The sequence below is a fragment of the Synchiropus splendidus genome, chromosome 3, assembly GCF_027744825.2.
Source record: "Synchiropus splendidus isolate RoL2022-P1 chromosome 3, RoL_Sspl_1.0, whole genome shotgun sequence".
Lineage (NCBI taxonomy): Eukaryota > Metazoa > Chordata > Actinopteri > Syngnathiformes > Callionymidae > Synchiropus > Synchiropus splendidus.
The window spans coordinates 15770285-15788776 of NC_071336.1; the positions used below are offsets into that span (position 1 = coordinate 15770285).

The following is an 18492-nucleotide window of genomic DNA, read 5'->3' on the forward strand; positions in this document are numbered from 1 at the left end:
TGCCGCATCAAACTGTCCTTCTCAAAGAGCAACAGTAGTAGAGCGTCAACCGCTCACTGCACTGATGATATGCTATTCACTTTGTCACTTTATATGTGTGAGGTTACTCCTCAAACCTCAGTCTGGTAACGTTGCGTTCTCATTTGATTTGTTGTATTGCATCATACCATTGTAATAAAGATACATAGTATTTACGTTCACTGTGGTCACCTTCTGATGCCTCTAAGGGAAGCCTCTCTACTTTCACCGCTCTTGATCCTCCTCCCTGGTCTTCACACCCTCCTTTATCCCATCCATGAACCTGGATGGTTGTTGTCTTCGTCTTCTTGGTGAAAACCTTGAGGATGTTGAACTCTGCCTGAGCTTCCTGCTCACCTCTAGTTTTGTCATCTGATTAATAGAATCCTATTTTCTTTAACAGTGTTTTTTCTTGGTCAGAGCACAAATTTCTGCTTGGAGCTCTCGTAACCAAATATGAGCTTGTTTTTGTTTCCCCAAAAATTTGCATGTCTTTATGAACACACTACCTTGACGCCAGTGTTCGATCCTTCTGCGTGTGAGGTGCGTTAAACAGCAGTGGTAAGATTTCTATAATTATTCTAACGTACTATTACTGTTGTTGTTCCATCCTGAGGATGTTTTCACTCACAGCCATGTGGAGATTATGCGGCGGTGTCTTGCCTCTTCTTGGTGAGTGCCATTAACTGTGCTAAGAATGATACCCTCTCTGAGTAAAACTTTGACATGGCTGCTACATTTGCAGGTATTTCCTCTGTGTTTCTGGACACTGCCCTCGTGTGTAAGTTCTGCACTATAATAAAACACTTGACTATTTTGCCACTTCACCTTAGAGGGTCAGATGAAGATGCTCTTTGTGTTCCTTATCTTGTAGTGCCTCTGGAATACCATGTCATAGACGTGCTGATGACCTGGCACGAGGCTCAGAGCTACTGCAGGATCAAGTACACTGACCTGGCCACAGTCCACAACCAGAGCAGCCACAACTCATTTGTCAGTGCGGTCAACAGTCGGGTCAACTACAGCTGGATAGGGCTCTGGAGAGGGAAAACATCCCGCTGGATGTGGTCAGATGGAAGTGGTGCGGTGAAGCAGAGCAGGTGGTCTGAATACGGGGCCGACTCTCTGTCAGGGGATGGGTGGTGCGCCCAGCTCTCTGCGGAGGGAACTTGGAACTACTTGTCCTGTGGAGAGCGGCGTGCTTTTGTTTGTTATGAAAGTAAGTGAAATAGTGTGGAGTCAATATAAAGACTGGTTTAAAAGGTGTCTGTGTGTGTAGATGCACCGCAGAAGCACAGAACTACTGCAGACATTTGCTTTCCCAAAAATGAGATCAGTGATAGGCTGACTTCTCAGTGGGGGAACAGTATTTCATTTTCAACCTTTTGACAGTTTGGCTTTTCACTTCACTCCAGTTGGTTTTCAAGACTTGTGAACAGTTTCGGGAGCAATACTTTTTTGTTTCCAAATTCCACACAGGTCGAGAAGATGGAATGGGCAGGTTTGTGCATTATTCACGGAAAGAAAACTGGATGAGAAGTCAGGATACATGCAGGGACCAGCACAGTGACCTGGCCAAGGTCCAGAGTGATGTGGACGCTGATGAGGTTGTGGAATTAATCAGACCGTCGTCAGACTCTCACTCCAGCGGCGTGTGGATCGGTCTGTTCCGCGACTCATGGCTGTGGTCTGATGGAGCAGAGTCGTCCTTCAGGCGCTGGCACGTCGATGGAACAGCGACCGGCGACTGTGCTTTGGTTGATATTCAAGGCCTTTGGGTGGCGAGGCCATGTGACCACAAACACCCATTCGTCTGTCAGGGTGGTGAGGAACATCATTTCTGGACTATAAACTGGCACATGAGGATTAAAGCAATGGTTTGTCTGTGTGTTCTGCAGCGTTCAAACTAAAGAGGACGCTGATCGAGGTGATCCTTCACACCAACACAGATCTGCTCAGTGTCACATTCCATGAGCAACTACTGGAGAAGGTAAACAAAACTGTGTTTTGTTTATTGCTTCTGATCATTTATGGTGTTTACTGGTAGGTGGAGAGGAACCTGAGAGTTGGTCATGTGACAGATTTCCAAGTATTTTGGCAGAGGAATCAAGAAGGCTCAACATTTGTCCCTCATGAGCCCCTGGACGACGGGTGAGTTCCAACAGAGATGCACTCTGCCATCCGGGATCAACTGAAGGAATCATTATAAATTATGTGCTCATTCTATTCGCCTCATTTCTCAGAGCTTTTCTGGAATTTACAGGGCCTGACACCTGACCTGGAATTCCCCCCTACAAGAAGTGAAACAATACCAAGTCAACACCGTTTATCTCTTCAATAACATTCTCTTATTCCTGCCTCTTTCAGAGGATGTTTTATTCTCTTGTTTTGTGGTGTTCCTTTTGATTCCATCTAATTTCTGGATGAAAGATTAAAAAAGGTTTTGATAGATGTTGTTGCATGTTGGAATATATATATATATATATATATATATATATATATATATATATATATATATATATATATATATATATATATATATATATATATATAGTAAATTCTGAATAAATAAATAGTGAAACTTGGATTAAAGTTCAAACGCTGTGAAACTATTACATAACTATTTGAATTTCAAGCCTGACGTTTTTATGTTTCTTTAGTCTCAAAAGCAAAACTACAACGACGGCAGTGAGTGAAATGCTAGAATATCCGAGGGCTCGTGAAGCGAGCTCCACGTACGTCACGTGACCACTTTCAGTGTGGCACCTGCTCAAACGTCATTTAGACGTGTGTGCTCTTATTTGTCCTTTTTTCGGTGTTTGTTGCCATGGAAAACTCCAGCTAGGACACCAAAGCGCGACATCTGGAACGTTTCCTCGCCGCACTCTCCCCGGCTCCGCTGCCAGAAGTTCGTTTCAGGGGGGTATTGTTCGGTTTTCAGACCGGTGCCCGCAGCGGGCGCGAGTGACGGAGCGTGGCCGACCGGCCGTTGGATGCGTCTTTCGTTTCAGACTCGGAACGTCTCAGGTTTGACGGTAAGCGCCGATTTTTGTGTGGTTACGCGCCAGAGCAGCCTGCGCTGGATTAGTGTCACTAAGAGCCATGTCGGGTAATTGGGGATTAGTCCTCGACATGTTGCCCGTTGGGCTGTTTCAACCACCTCGATATGATTTGTAAACAGGAAGTGCCTTACCTTGATGTCATAGAACTTTTAGTATGGGCCGAGGGTGAAGTTTGTCACTGTTTTTTTTTTTTATTAAAATGACCGAATAGAACCTGGCAATACATACATATATATATATATATATATATATATATATATATATATATATATATATATATATAAACATTTGAACTTGTTTGATTTCTGTTTTGCACAGAAATTACTGTGCTGTACTGTCTGTACTGAAGAGATTGTTGGTGGATTGTCGCGACTTGCGTTATGATAACAGAGTAAGTGTCAAAGTCCTTGGGAAGCAATGTCATGAACTAGCCAGAAATATTTGTTTGAGGCTGATAGTGGGGCCGCAGCTGAAGCCTGCCAGACATGAACTGTTCTAATCTTGTTTTTTGGTCGGCAGAGCCAACGTTGACATGGCCTGTGCCCAGCTGGACGGCTCCACTTTCCTGCAGGATGAGCTCACTTGCCCAGTGTGCCTCGATATGTACCGCGATCCTTTCATACTCACGTGTGGTCACGTCCTCTGCAAGCAATGCCTGGACCGCTTGAAGGAGCGCACCGATGGACGGTGCTTCTACTGCCCCGAGTGCCGCCACTGCCATCATATTAAGACCAAGTCCTTCAGAGTTCTCAAACTAGCCCACATCGCGGATGAGCTGCGATATCAGCGCAAGCTTTCGGCCACAGTTGGCAAAATATTGAAAGTCAGGGAATGTTGGGGACCTTCACAAGAAGCACCACAGTCCAGAGGGTGCACTGCTGTCCCGTGTGACTACTGCCCGTTTGCTTGCTCGGAGGAAATGGGAAGCAGCACCTCCGACAATGGATCCTCTGCTTCTGTTATCGAGGACTGTGAAGACAAAGCCAGAGCTTCATCCGTTCCTGCTGTCAAGACGTGCCTGAAGTGTGAAGTGTCAATGTGCGCGGAGCACTTGAAGCCACATCGCGAATTACCAGCGTTTCGCAATCATCAGCTTACGGAACCAATGACTGACTTCTGGAGGAGGAAGTGTCCCACTCATAATATCATCTACAGGTACGAGGGTCGAGCATTTCAGTTTTCAATGTCTCCTTTGGCTGTAATGTTTGGCCATGATAGTGATTTAAAGTGAGAGTGAGGACTGCGTGGATGAGACCCAGAGGTCAGTAGTGAGACCTGCCATGCTGCTTGTTTAGGGACAGTAGTTCTAACAGGACAGGAGGCAGTTAAAAAGTACTACAGAAATGAACTAATGCTTGCTATTTTGTTGATTGAGATTGAAACACGTCGAACCCAAACACAACAACAAGATGTGACTTTTGTTTCCAGCCACTACTGTATGGACCACAAGGTGTATCTATGCAACATCTGCAGCACAGGGCACTCGGGACACAATGTCAGGACCCTGGAAAATGCCATGAAAGATATTAAGGTACGCACATCTCACACTGCTTTGTGTCTCTCCTCTCTACATTCATTTTTATTTAAGAAGTGTGAGCTAACAACAATACTGGGAAACATCTGCAGACATCCAAACAAATGGCTGAAAATGTAGCTAAAGTTGTCGGTTTAATATTGCAGTGTGTGTGAGACAGCAGGTGTCAGTATCTCTCAATGAGGCAGAAGTAGTAGAGTTTTCAATTCCGTTTCACTGCTGAGAGAGTATTCTCTCATCCAGGGAGACTGCCACGGCCCGGGCCAGATTCGTACTCATACAACACATTGTAGCGATGAATCTGGAATCCAGGTGAAAGCGCATTGTCAGCTGACGTGCTTTGTGCAGCTGAATCACATGACTCTGATGCCGTTGTGGGGAAAACACAGTCACTTCCTGTGACTTAGCTGGGTGACCTTTTGTTGTTCAGCTGTGATCAATGTCACCGTCACAATCACACAAATATTCTGCAATAATTGTTACTGTCCTACTTTGTTCCATCACAAGAACAAGAACTGTTGTTTACATTTTTTACTTAGAATAACTTAACTTTAAATCACTTTTAATCACTGTTTCCCACTAAAGTCCTAGATATAAATGGTGATACTATTTAGACAATTCAAAACTGGCAATGAGAGCGAGACAAGCCAGTTCAGGCAACTCTGGAATCTTGATCAGTGACATATTTTTTTATTTTTATGTGAGCTGTTCCTTATGAAGTGTGTCTAAGTGTAGATCCTAGGTCAGACCCAGGACCTTCTGGAGGGATTCTATCTCACAGAAGAGTCACTTTTTACAAACGTGTTCCTCTCTGTTTCAAACATTAACAGATTGTAGTTGCTTAGCAGTTGGTTACAATCTTTTTACTGTTGATTCTCCGCTCCCTCCATCCCTGACCTAAACATGTCCACTCCACCAGGTTTGGCTGTTCAATGACCTTTGCCGTCTTGAGAAATCGTACAGCTTGACTGAGAAAACCCTGAAAGAGCAGGAGGAGAATGAGAGGCGGACAAAGGTGAGACAGACTCGTGAGACTTAAGAGTTTTCAAGTGGCCATCTCCTGTGCAAACTATGAGCTAATATTGCTCATTTAAATAGCCATTTCAGCCAATACGTTTCTTGTGTATGTATTAAAGTTTCTTATGGGTGGCCACACAACACATCACACAGCGAGCTGTGTATTTTGGTGAATGATAGACAAAGTCAGTCTCAGTCAGTACTAGTCTGAAATGATTGAATTAAGTCCTACTTCTTATGTCCAGTGCGAATAAAGATGTAAGTGATGGTGCTCTGCTCATACTAGCTCTGTGGGTTCCTCATCTAGAGTTTCCTGGATACCTTCTTGACAGAGCTCATGGGGAAGCTCCAGGACATGGTTCTGACTTACGTCCGCCAACTGCAAGACATGATCGCCTTTCATTACCAAATCAGTGCCGACAGCATTCAGGAAAACATCTCAAGAATCCTGGTGGACCAAGCCCGTCTGCAAGATGTCCGCTGTGCCATTGAGTCCCTTCTGCTCGAAAATGACTCGTTCCGCCTCATCGAGGTACGATTTTGTTTGGTCACGCTCCGAACTCTCTTGATAACTTGATATGTTTAATGGTGGTTTCACACTCAAGTTATTCACTGATGACGGAGCTCTGCTATGGCTGGAACAGAATGTGATGTTTCACAGCCAAAACTACACATGAACGAGTCTTGTCATGTTTATTTTACAGGGAAATAGCGTAAATAAACGGCGTAATACAGAGCATCTTTACTGATCCACGCTGCTCTCACAACACGTTGAGCACAGCGAGAGAGATGACTGATGATGGAGAAGATTTTAATCAATGAAGTACAGATCCAGACGTCAGAAATGATCAATGAATAGTCTGGTGATAGTCTAATCCTAACCCACTAACTCTAACTTGAGGAAAATCTGTGTCTTTCCTCTTCGCTGTTCTCCTCATGCAGACAGCTGCGAGATCACAGCAGTGAAAATAGTTACTGTACAGCGCGGTATTATTCATTTAAGCAAATCTGTCTGACAATAAAATCAGGTGTTTATCAGCCTAATAAAGGCAAAACCACTTGAGTTATCAAACACCCGCACACATCGAGAGTACTGGTCCACTGCGCTCCTCCACAGCACCGGTCCCGGCTGCTCACCTTTTGGGAGTTTGACAAGTTTCTTTGAACGATGTTGTGCGCCCAGACAGCGATCAGACCCTTTACTGCCCGGCATTTATCATGTTTGTGTGGAGTCGCGCTGTACACGTAGTTTATCTACGTTTATCTAGTGCCGAGTTGCCTAAGGTGAGAAGCGCACCCCTTGCGGAGAGTTTCCCAAGACAAGGTGCAGCTCTCCAGCCGGGAAGTCTGCAGCCAAAACCCGACCGGCTTGTGGTCACATCTCGGACTTTTGAGCCGAACACACTTTGTCTTGATACAGAGCGCGCAGTGTGAAACCACCGTGAATTAGCGGTCAAAGTCGGAGGTCTCTGTAAACACCATCAATGTTTGTGTTAACAGTGTGTTCAGTGATCACAACTTAACCAGCGCCTGCCCATGTAAAATGTGCCGCCATACGCCGACTAAGTCATGGGCACATACTGTGAAGAGCACAGTGAGGCGCACCAGTGTATGTTAGTGTAAGCTAAAGTTAGTACGGTATTTTGCCAGCAAATGTCTCTGTCCTGCACGTGGACACAGGTTGTTAGAAGTTTCCCACACATTAGTAAGTTACTCTGTGTTGAGTTTGCATGTACTTCCCGTGCGGCCATGGGTTTTCTCCGGGTTCTCTGGTTTTCCTCCCACAGTCCAAAAACATGCTCATTTGGGGTTCATGTTGATTGAGCACTCCAAATTGCCCACAGGTGTGAATGGTTTGTCTGGGAGCTGAGCCGATCTGGGCATCGTCGGGTGATAGACAGGGGACACTACCACCTGGGCATCAACCATCCTTATTGCGATTATCATTTTTCTGCCTTGTGCGAGATGATAACTGATACACATTGTGGACAGAGTCAGTGAGTTGTTAGATCGATGAGTTTCAGACATGGTTGTCTGACTTGGATCAGAATAGCGATCAACAAAAGTGCAGTCAGTAAAATTAATACATGAATTGATAAAATGAATAATAATAAAACTGTGTGTACACGCGACAGCACCTATCTGCTCCCTGAAATACCCCTTACTGGAGACCAGGGGAGATCAGGTTCAGTAACAATCGTTCAAAACCAATGTAACATCACTTCATATTTCAGAGGACTACTTCTACCTACATGAACAGATGCATATATAGTTGTTTCACAAAAAATGCTAGATAAATCCTCATGCCTCATCGCTGAGATTCTGCTTGTGAACTGCAGGTTCACTGTCAGACTAACTAACTAACTAACCAACCAAGGATGATAATCTGACTCACACATGCAAGATTTAGAAGTGCTAACTTCTCTCCCCCTCTCCATTCATTGCAGGACTATCAGATAAAAAGAAATGAGTAAGTGCTGATGTCATTTTCATATTCATTTCAAGTTTTTAAAAATACTGTGTTTTAAATCAACTCGTGCTGTTTTTTTGTGTGTGATCTCAGATTCACAGAGAAGCTCCAACAAAACCTGTCTGAATTGGAGCGCTCACACTTTCCCCTGGAGGAGGTGACGACCTTGATCAAAAATAAAACAAATGCTTTCATTCACGAGGAACTACTGAGCATGGTGGCTGAGAATACTGCTACCTTCACATCGCTGTGTAAGTAGTGTCCCAAGTCAACTCATTGCTATTGGCCTTAGAGGTGCTTTGTGGTTTGAGCATGTCAGCTGTGATGGATTGTTGCAAATGTTCATCCATTAAAATGCATGTGTCCGTCGCACCCATCAGGCCACCCACTCGAAGAAAGTCCAGTGGGTGATTTCAGAAGTTCTGAGGAAGACATTGATGATGATCTGGCCTTCGATGTTCTCCATCCTAACATCCCAGAGGAGGTTTTAGAGAACAATGATCACAGCACCGATGAAGCTGAAGAAGAAGACTTTGAGAGTGATGAGGGGGATGATGATGGCCTGTTCAGTGATGTTACCGACCCAGGAGAAGAAGAAGAGGAAGAAGAAGAAGAAGAGGAGGAGGAGGAGGAGGAGGAAGAGGGGTACGTTGATGAGGATGAGGCAGAGGAACATGAGGAGGAAGACGAAGAGCAGGGTGGTGAGGAGGAAGATGGAGAGGAAAATGAATATGAATATGGGAGTTCTGACGCTGAACAGAATAACGATGAATAAAAAAATGTGAAGTTTATCAGTGAAGATGGATAAAAATAATTTTATTTTATCATACCCTTGAACTGTTCAGCTCTGTTTTTTCACCACTCAAGCTGTCATTTCTGTTGTTGTCAGCGTGGCTTCTGGGAAGTGTTGTTTTCAGCCCTTTACTTCCTGTAAGAGTACTTCTTAAAGAATGTCAAAATAATACTCAATAAAGCTGTCTTGTTAAAAGCTGGTCTATCCTTGTTCACTAATCACTGTACTATGATAAGAATAGGTCACAGTTGGAACATGAGATGTGAACGTGGAAAACGATGCACATTTGTGTAAATTAGGTTTAAGTACGTCTTGCAGTTCAAAATCAGAAGAAAAAATATCTCTTTAAAAAGAGAAAAAGATCCGGGTTCCTTTCATGAAGGATGTCTTATGGCACATTTTCTTCAATAACACAACACTGACACCACCAGGAAATGGAACGCAACTACAACACTCCAGACGGCGTAATTCCCATCAAAACTCATGAGGATTAAAAAAAAATGTTTTTAATGTTTTTAAACGTTTTTAATGTTTAGAAAGTCATCTTCCAACTCGTTTTCTGTTTGTTGAATCACTTCCGAACATTTGGAAAAGTGTAGCAGGATTTTCAATTGATTGACAAATGTTTATTATCACAGATGTTATGAATCACAGCATATAATTATTTTCTATGATAATCATTGTTATACTCAATGTTATAAAAGGTACTGATTGTTCAATTAACGGAGGTCAACAGTCGGCCCGGAACTACATGTCGTGATAAACGAGGAACACAAAAAGAAACGGACTAGTTTCCGGTTAGCGTTACGTTTCCTCCTTGTGCTATAGTTTAGAGGGGAATTGTTCTGCTTGTAGATTTTCTTCTTTGTCGCGCTTTTGATTTGCGTCTATTCAAAAGCAGAGACAGCCTTTGGACTATGCATCCCGTCCTCCGAAAGGTAACGTGTAAAGTGCGCTCCGTTTGAAGGATTTTACTCTCGCTGTAAGGTCAAACTGCACGACAGTACAACTTCAGTGATACCACATTGCATATGAGTCACCGGCTTATAGCTGTGTTTTATTAAATATACATCTCGCATATTACTATCAAGTACCAAGTGACGCATGTCACTCTGGAAGCGAATAAATTCCCTAATGAAAGAAGGGGAAAAGAAAAAGTAGCGTTACCTACCATTGATCGCACATATATTATACGTGGTCTTAAAGAGTTTAGAGTTTGTTTGTTTGTTTGTTTGTTTGTTGTTTGTCAAATCAAATAATAGTTAGAGTTGAGCTCATGATTTCTGTCTTGTCATTTCAGGTCTCACCTCTTTTGAGTCAAGCGCTTCTTCTATGCCGGTGAGTATTTACTGTGATCTGTATGAGGAGTGTGAGCGGACGACCAGTGACTGTTCATGCATGCAGTTGTTGAGATGTTGTTGCATTTCAGTCATCAGTTCTAATAGCTTCAATTTCTATTTCAAAGGGCCACACCGCTGAGCTTACATCCTGTGGGGGGCAAGTATCTGGAATATCAGTTTTACTTGGCTTGAAAGACATTTTTAAAAAGTGTCAGGATCTACATCAGCGTGGACTGTATTTGTTATCCGTGTCTTACCTGCAGGAGGTGTCACGCTTCGTAATGACAGGCACTACAATGGCATGCCCACCTATGGGATCGGGAGGTGGAGGCATCTTTTAATCAAAGAAGCGGTGAGACCTCAATCTTCATCAGACTGTGTTTTTTAAAGTTAAAATATACACTCCCTGGCCAAAAAAAAAGTTGCCACCTGGATTTAACTAAGCAAATATAGGGTCTAGGTTCAGCAACATTATGTGCTCAAAGAATGAGGTCAGCGGACTACCTGAGAATATACTGAATAACTGGCACGGGTATATTCCAAGATGACAATGCTAGGATTCATCGGGCTCAAATTGTGAAAGACTGGTTCAGGGAGCATGAGACATCATTTTCACACATGGATTGGCCACCACAGAGTCCAGACCTGAACCCCATTGAGAATCTTTGGGAAGTGCTGGAGAAGGCTTTACGCAGCGGTCAGACTCTACCATCATCAATGCAAGATCTTGGTGAAAAACGAATGCAACACTGGATGGAAATAAATCTTGTGACATTTCAGAAGCTTATCGAAACTATGCCACAGCGAATGTGTGCTGTGAGCAAAGCTAAAGGTGGTCCAACAAAATATTAGAGTGTATGACCCTTTTTTTTTTGCCAGGCAGTGTATTTGTCTGCTATAAAAGTGCGGCAGCTTCAAACATCCTGAAACCTTTCCTGTGTTAACCTACCTCTTACGTTCTCTAACTTGTGTGCAGCAGTGGTCCTAGGCCGAATTATTCCCCGGGCTAACCTACCCCACCAGCCCCCTTTATTTGAACCAGTTTCACTACAGTTTATGTATAGTGTCATTTTGTGGCACATGAAGGATCCTGGTCCAAGTCTATTCAAAGCTGCAGCATGGCAAACAAAGCTGTGCTCAGTTGAAGCAGTGTAGCAGTTAAAACTCTGCCCTATGATTCCCGAGGTTTCTAGTTCGAGTCCGGTGTATGTCTTTTGTGCATTTATTTTTAAAGTGAATGCATTTTACTGTGAATGTCATACTAAATCACAAAGCCATTTACTGTGTTTTTAACAACCAATCGAGATCCTAATGAAACGCGTCGGTTTCTCTCAATACCAGTTTAGTTCACGACGTGAACAGCCTGAATCCCGCTGCCACTGGGGCCACATTGGACACCGGCAATTTCTTGCATGAAAAATGAATCCAAAGTTCACTGCTGCTTCTCATTTTTTGTTGATGAGCTCGCCATTTTAGCAGTTTCTTTATTTTCACGTGGCTCACGCCGCCTCCCCAATAACGCCACCTTAGATGATGTTAATGTGTTTATGTTTATTTTCGTGACAACAGTTGACTGACGATTTGCCAGAATATAACTTCCTGGAATGTAAAAGAAAACTCATCATTTAAGACATTGCTCGATTTTTCAAAAGTCTCAATGTCATGTGTGATTCATCTGTTCAGCCATGTCGTGCTGCTCTATCAGGAACAGCTCCCCAGAGTGTTTCTTTCTTTCATAGTTTGAATTGCAAGCTGACTGATGGAGGCAGGATGTGAGCCTCGCTGCTCTCCATGAACCATACACTTCATCAGTTGAACTTTGATGTATTTGTGCTTTTGGGCTTTATTTCCAGCCGAAAAAGAAGAAGGAAAGAATTCAGATGAAGGAAATGTTGGCAGCGTCAAGTACTTCTTACGGGACTCTCAATGTGGAAATCGTTGGTTATGACATGACTTTGGTGGAGCATTATTCCCAGTACATCCACAACCTCTGCCATCGACTCAACATCACCGTCTCAGATTGGTGAGTGTATTTGGAGGCGCGCAGATTTGGCCTCTGAGCCGTTGTCAGTTCATGGTATATTCTTGATTTGATGATGCAGATCTTTCCACTGTGTATGGATGTGTTCTTAGTAAATGTGGATAAAGCTCTCAAGTGTTCTTGTGTCTTCCAGCTATGCCCTGCCAACTCACACTAAGGAGGTGTATCTCATGCAGGAGCAGGGCACCAAAATGCTCGTAGACTCCATATTAAAGACGCATACACGGGTACTTCAGGTACAGCCTTTGAAAGGAATCTTCTGTTAACATCAAGGTGCTGACTCTTTTGTCCAAACCTGCAGCTAAAAAGTCTCACAGCAACACTTTGTCCCACTCTCATGGAGCTCCTCCTGAAGAATCAACCTGAGGGGGTGCAGCTCTCTGTGAAGGAGGTATGTTTCTTCACTGAGACTCCAGGCCAAAATACCTTACGCATTTAGGAGAAAAAGATGACTAAATGGGAACGGGGAAAAATGAGAGTATATTAATGTACCAGTGGATCCTTGTATCTTGTGTTACTCATACTTCTTATTTCCTTTTTCCTAGCACACGGAAGCAGATTTTTTGGGGCGTTTCAAGGCGCGCCCAGAGCTGGAGGGACTCATTTCTCAGATAAACCAGTGATGCCACAGCAGTTCAAACATTCAATATATGTATATATTAAGACTCAAATGGATTTTTCATTCTACAGTGAACATTTTGTTTCAGTCTTGTCTGCAGATGGTCGGATTAAAAATGTCTTTTGGAAATGAAAAAAAGCCTTTTTTTTGCATATGAGCATATATACATGCTGATTCTTCACTTCACCACAAAAGTTAAGTTTCATCAAGTCAGTTCATCAGGGCTATGAGGTTGCTTTCCTCATAGCCCTGCCCATGTATCATGTTTTGTAGAATTGTTGGGTGGATTATAGATTCTAATAGATTCTATGAGCAATGAACAACACAATTGCACACAACACTTTACAGGTTAGCAAATATATTTTAATATATAATATTTATGTTTTAGCACAATGACAAGAATGGCAAAATTACAGTTCAGTCTCATTGAATTCATGACAAAAAGCCACATCTTGATGGTTAAACGTCCTGCAGTCGTAAAATAATCCTTTTAGTCCCATGAGAGCAGAGTCTCTAACAGCACAGAGCCCACAGCGTCTGACAGGGTCATGTTGGGATGTTGAACGTGTAAAGGAAAAAACTGCTGATTTTTTTTTTTCTTTTTTACTGTCACCAAGTGCAGTGGCGCTCTCAGGAAACATGGCACACATTTTAGCTGCTAACTGTCAAACAAACAGCATTGTTTATCTAAGCAACACCATGTGACTGACACCATGATTGATACACATGTCAATACGTGCACGAGAAAACACTGAACTCAACTGCTGACTTCAATTACAGTCGCTATTTACTTGTTAATGTCTCCTTTTCTGCCGCAGTCTCTACAGAAGTGTTCAAAGAAACCAATTAGCAGCTCTATGTCACGTCCTCCCAAAACGAAGGGTGAATCCTACTCTGAGGTTTCAGTTTTGCACTAATCCTAAGGGGACTTGAGGTGGTAACTACAATCTTCAGTTGTGTCACACTGCTGTTCTGTCACTTCCTGTTAGCGTGTCAATGTCTCAGCTTCCAAAACCGCCCCAGCACTTGTTCATCATGTCCAGACACCTGCCTGACGTGCACCACACGACTTTGGTTGTGCGTGGAACAACCGTGCTCTGCTCCTAGCTTCGCCGCTGAAGGGTTTGTTTACATGAATTGTTTGACAGGCGGATGATACAGTTCATTTTCGTGAATGATCACATGGTCCAAATATATATACACAGTACATGTGTTGTAATACAACTGAGGCGCATGTCTAACTCAAATCCTGGGGTTCTGAAACGTCAGGCAAGCATGTGACCCCAGGCTCCTCCTACACTGGTTGGAGCTGTAGTTCTAACAAGTCAAGATGTTACCTTATCTACTAAGTGTTGCTTCATCGTGCTCCACGTACATGAAATCAGTGCATCAACAGTGCTGTGGGGAGAGGAGCAGCAGCACTGAGGTAAAACGGTCTGGAAAAAGAATCAATTTGCAAGGTCACAAGGCAAACACGTAATTGGAATAAGAATGGACTAATAAGAAGTAGTTCCAGTGTGGCTTCATGTAGCCGCACTTGCTTGCTCAAACTTGCCTGAAGACAGAGACCTGCCATGCTGCTGCAGCAGCAGAGCTGGGACAACATTTTTCAGACCCCTCAACAAAGTAGAGTGCACTTCACCAGGACACAACACTTGTTCAGCTGCGGCCTCAAAGTCGTGTGGCGAACAATTCGGCGTTGGGTGCAACGACTAACCTCCATCAGCAACAACACCCACACACACACACACACTTGAAACCAGACAATATCTCAAACCAAGATTGTTCAACACACACACACACACACACACACACAGGATTACCTTACAATCTTGACCTTATCTTGTGCATTACTTGTAAACATTTACCTCAGATGTGAATGAAAGGCGCCACATCTGTCGCTAACGTGGCAACTGGTCGGATTAGCAGACGCAAACACAAAAGGGTCTCATCATCGTACAGCATTCTTGTGCAAGACTTGCCACATTCAGTCATCGATACCTGACGCTCTGATCACTTTCTACTTCAACTCCACCTCTAAATCTATTCCTCTACTCTCACTCTCACGACCTGCATTGACCTCTACTCGCGCACTGACTTGCATATGGAACTGCTAATAAATCTGTTTGCGCATTTCCCCCCCACCGGAACGATGTAAAACTGACCAAGGTAAAAATGCTTGTGACCTGCACACAAGCAATACGACAAGCTTTTTCTTTTGTCATGGTTAGAAACTCTCACGAGCAGTGGCCACAAAACGTCGGATCACCCACAACACAACAAACTAAAATGCTACACTGAAGTAAATACATTGAAATGAATATCTATTTTTTTTTCATCCTTCACTGAGAAATGCAAACACAAACAGAAAGTAACACGACATAAAGGTGTCGATGCATGGTCCAACATTAGTTAGTATTTACCCCTTCAGTTGTTTCCAGTTAGTAAACTCAAAACGACAATATATATATTTATATATGTACTTTCATAGACTAAAATAAATTAATTCATTTGCAAAACAGAACACTTGGGATAGATATTCAGAATACATATTTACAGACAAATAAAAAGAAATGAAAGACGCCAAAAACAATCAGCTCTTGAAGCAAATATTACGTTTAGAGTGAACACCTTCACATTATGTCCTCGTCTTCATGTACTGCGCCTGTGTTGTTGGTTAGATTTCTTTGTTATTCTGCAGCATTCACTGAGTTGATATGTACTTGGTGTATGGAAATCCAAATTTGACATCATTTGTGACTGATATGTTGTTATATTCATAAATATTATGCACAGACAGCTACAGAGGAGAAGTCAGCGATGCAAAAAGGAAATATCTGCCCGGTGATGAGATCGGAGCAGCTGTGCAATTGTTGCCATGGAGACAGCAGTGGTGGCTGCTTTTAAATAAGGTGGGGTACAACAGGGAGAAGTTAACAGTTCCGCACAGTCACGACAAAACCGACCCGCCCCGATCACGACTACCACGACATGAATCCATCACAGACTGAAGCTCAAAAGAAAATTCACTAGTTACCTAAAAGCATACGGTGATCAAACTCAAATAACAGCACTTTTTGGGAAAGAATAACTATTAATGTTCAGTGACGTGGTTAGCCACAGATCATAGCAGTCAGATCAACTGCTTCCTTGTGGTGGGCTGTGACAGATGCAGTGCTCCCACTGGGTTCCAAGAATGTCCGCTCTGCTGCCTAACCATTTTAGTAAGACACACATAAAACTCATTGGTTATACTTGAGCAGACTAGCATACACAAACTCTGCTATTGAAATCACAGTCAGTCGTCTTTCATTTCAGTGGTATTTATATAGGTAGCTTGCCTGTTTGGGTTGCCAGACCTAGTCACTGTGCCCCAGTGACTGAGTGAACTACGGTATATGGTTCAATTCAGATGAAGCTCAGGTCAAAGAAGAGTGTTTGTCTTAGTCTGAAGGTCTAGGTTACATGAGGGACCCTGCTCTTGAGTTGTGCGTTGTCACACATCCTGTTTTCTTTCATGGACAGGATTTCCTGCAGCGTTGGAGTTGAATAGAAAGTTCAGTAAAGGTCACCACGCTTGGTTTGATATGGATCATCGTGAGAAGCAGCAGGAATGTTAATATGCAACTTAGTGCGAGACCGTGCTTGAAGGACAGTGATGCTCAAGCTAGCTTTCAGCAGACATGCTTCATGATGGAATGTAAACAACGGAACTGTGACTGTGATTCGCGTTTGGCTTGGAAAAGATGGTTTATCATTACAGGAAGGAGGCACGTGGTGAGATGTGGAGGACTCTGGTCTAGGAACATCTCAGATGAATATGTGTTCAACACAAACATGCAGCACTTCCACAAAGATTTGCCTGGAAACGTGTGAATTGCTCTCGTCCCTTCTACAGGAACAGCGGCTGCAGACGCACGTGGAGCACAGGTTTAGTCGCACAGCAGCATTTCGCCAGAGAGTAACTTCAGGGTTATCTATCCATGCTACCGACCTGGCTGACACGACATTACGGCAGATGACATGAACTATAAATCACTATATTCTCTACTTACATCAGCCGTGCCAGTTGAAGCAGAAACGTCATGATTGTATGACAATGATAATGCTAAACAAAACAATGCATTTTAGACGTGTCACTACATCTGTCACAACCAGAACCATGATATTACCTCAGTTTTACAGGAGTCTTCAGTTTCATAGCAGGTTACATTACAGTTGGGTACAGAAGCAAATGCATAGGAAAGAACAAAAGTCACGAAAACAAAGTCTGTGTCATGATGTTGAAGTTTGACAAAGAAAAAAAAAAGTGTTACTGTACGAGTTATTAATGGGCGACCGTTCATGGCGAGAGCAGCTGCACCCAGCAGTAATTTGGATCAACAGAAAGCGTGATAAGGCTTCATTGCAGGGATAAATGAAACACAGTGTTTAAAATAGCAGTTCAAATGCCAAGTTTCAACAGTCTAGCAGGGGAACGGTGGTAGGAAGGTTAAAATCACTGACTTCCCAGCCAATTGTTTGAATTAGATTTTGGCGTAGCTGAGCTCCCAAGTACTCCATTCTCTTAAAGCAAGAGATGGTCAATAAATAAAAAAAAAAAAGGATTTGGACCGTCTCCCACGGACGTCTCACTGACTTCACGCTAGTTTTCCATCTTTTTCATTAGAGATTGATATTTACACGTCCAGTCACTGGTCTCGTGGATGAGCTTCCAGGGTTAAAATAGTCCCGAGATTTTTCTATCTTTTCAAACGAAAGGCAGATATTGGCTTGTTTTCAATGATATTCTACCACACCTTTCTCTAAAGTAGTAGGTCACTGGTTGAGTAAAGGGAATGCATCGAGTGCCTCGACCTGAGGAGCGGTGCCCTTTAAATTTTAGATATGCTTCATTACACAGTGTTCCCATGGCGATGGCGTTGGATCAAACCTGGATTCAGACTAAGTGAAGCAGGGATTCATTCACTTCTATTTTTAAGTTTTGAATTTGAAATGTATTGGTCACATGACTATATATATTTTTTGGCTTCTTCGCACTTTAAGGTGATTAAAATAATTGTTTGTATAAAGGTTTATACAAAACAATGAGTTTAAATAATGAGGGTTGGGACACACACCCAGATACAACACTTGCATAAACACAGCGTCGTGGGAGAGTTTGTCCGGCTTGGTCTCCCAGTTTGCAGATTTCTTCTCCGGGCAGCCGTCATCGTTGAGTGGGGAGGAAGAAGAAGAGGACGCTGTTGCATCGCTACAATCTGATTGGTTGTGAGAGCAAGTGCAGGATTTGGTGGGGGCTGGGGGAGGGTACGGCGAGCGCTGTGGTTGCAGCGTGTGTGTGTGCGTGTGTGTGTGTGTGTGTACATACTGGGTGTGTGGGGGTGGGATGTTGGTCAGAAACTGTTGGTCAGCTGATTGGAGTGCCAGGAGCAAAGAAACCAAGGTGCAACGGTCAGCGGCGCCGCCGTCCTCCTCACACCTTCTTGGGCGGAGGAGCCAACTTGATGATCTCGTCTTCCGACGGCTGGCGGATGATGTCTTCAGGGTTGGGGGGGGAAAACAGAACATCATATATGGATGTACTTTTACATTTGG

General features: G+C 43.3%; 3 protein-coding genes across 4 annotated transcripts in view; 2 read left to right on the forward strand and 1 right to left on the reverse strand.

Moving 5' to 3' along the window:
* The first annotated feature begins 2775 nt into the window (after nt 1-2775).
* Nucleotides 2776-9077, forward strand: zgc:92594 (uncharacterized protein LOC436996 homolog). 2 transcript variants are annotated; one of them, XM_053859934.1, is made up of 8 exons: nt 2776-3053; nt 3600-4235; nt 4509-4611; nt 5534-5629; nt 5939-6163; nt 8079-8101; nt 8195-8352; nt 8482-9077. In XM_053859934.1, exons 2-8 carry the CDS (start codon nt 3613-3615, stop codon nt 8874-8876), a joined length of 1623 nt encoding a protein of 540 aa, XP_053715909.1. In that variant the 5' UTR covers nt 2776-3053; nt 3600-3612; the 3' UTR covers nt 8877-9077. The 2 variants fall into 2 exon arrangements, with proteins under 2 accessions (XP_053715909.1, XP_053715910.1); XM_053859935.1 differs by having other exon boundaries at nt 4048-4235.
* A 608-nt stretch (nt 9078-9685) lies between these two features.
* Nucleotides 9686-13005, forward strand: mrpl48 (mitochondrial ribosomal protein L48). The gene is made up of 8 exons (XM_053860143.1): nt 9686-9832; nt 10195-10232; nt 10360-10391; nt 10498-10586; nt 12088-12257; nt 12409-12511; nt 12577-12666; nt 12821-13005. Exons 1-8 carry the CDS (start codon nt 9812-9814, stop codon nt 12896-12898), a joined length of 621 nt encoding a protein of 206 aa, XP_053716118.1. The 5' UTR covers nt 9686-9811; the 3' UTR covers nt 12899-13005.
* Nucleotides 13006-13242: 237 nt separating this feature from the next.
* Nucleotides 13243-18492, reverse strand: part of LOC128755341 (astrocytic phosphoprotein PEA-15) — a 35011-nt gene continuing 29761 nt past the window's right edge. The window contains exon 4 of the mRNA XM_053858667.1: nt 13243-18435. Coding sequence (XP_053714642.1) covers nt 18371-18435 — 65 coding nt within the window. The 3' untranslated portion in view covers nt 13243-18370. The remainder of the gene's footprint in view (nt 18436-18492) is intronic.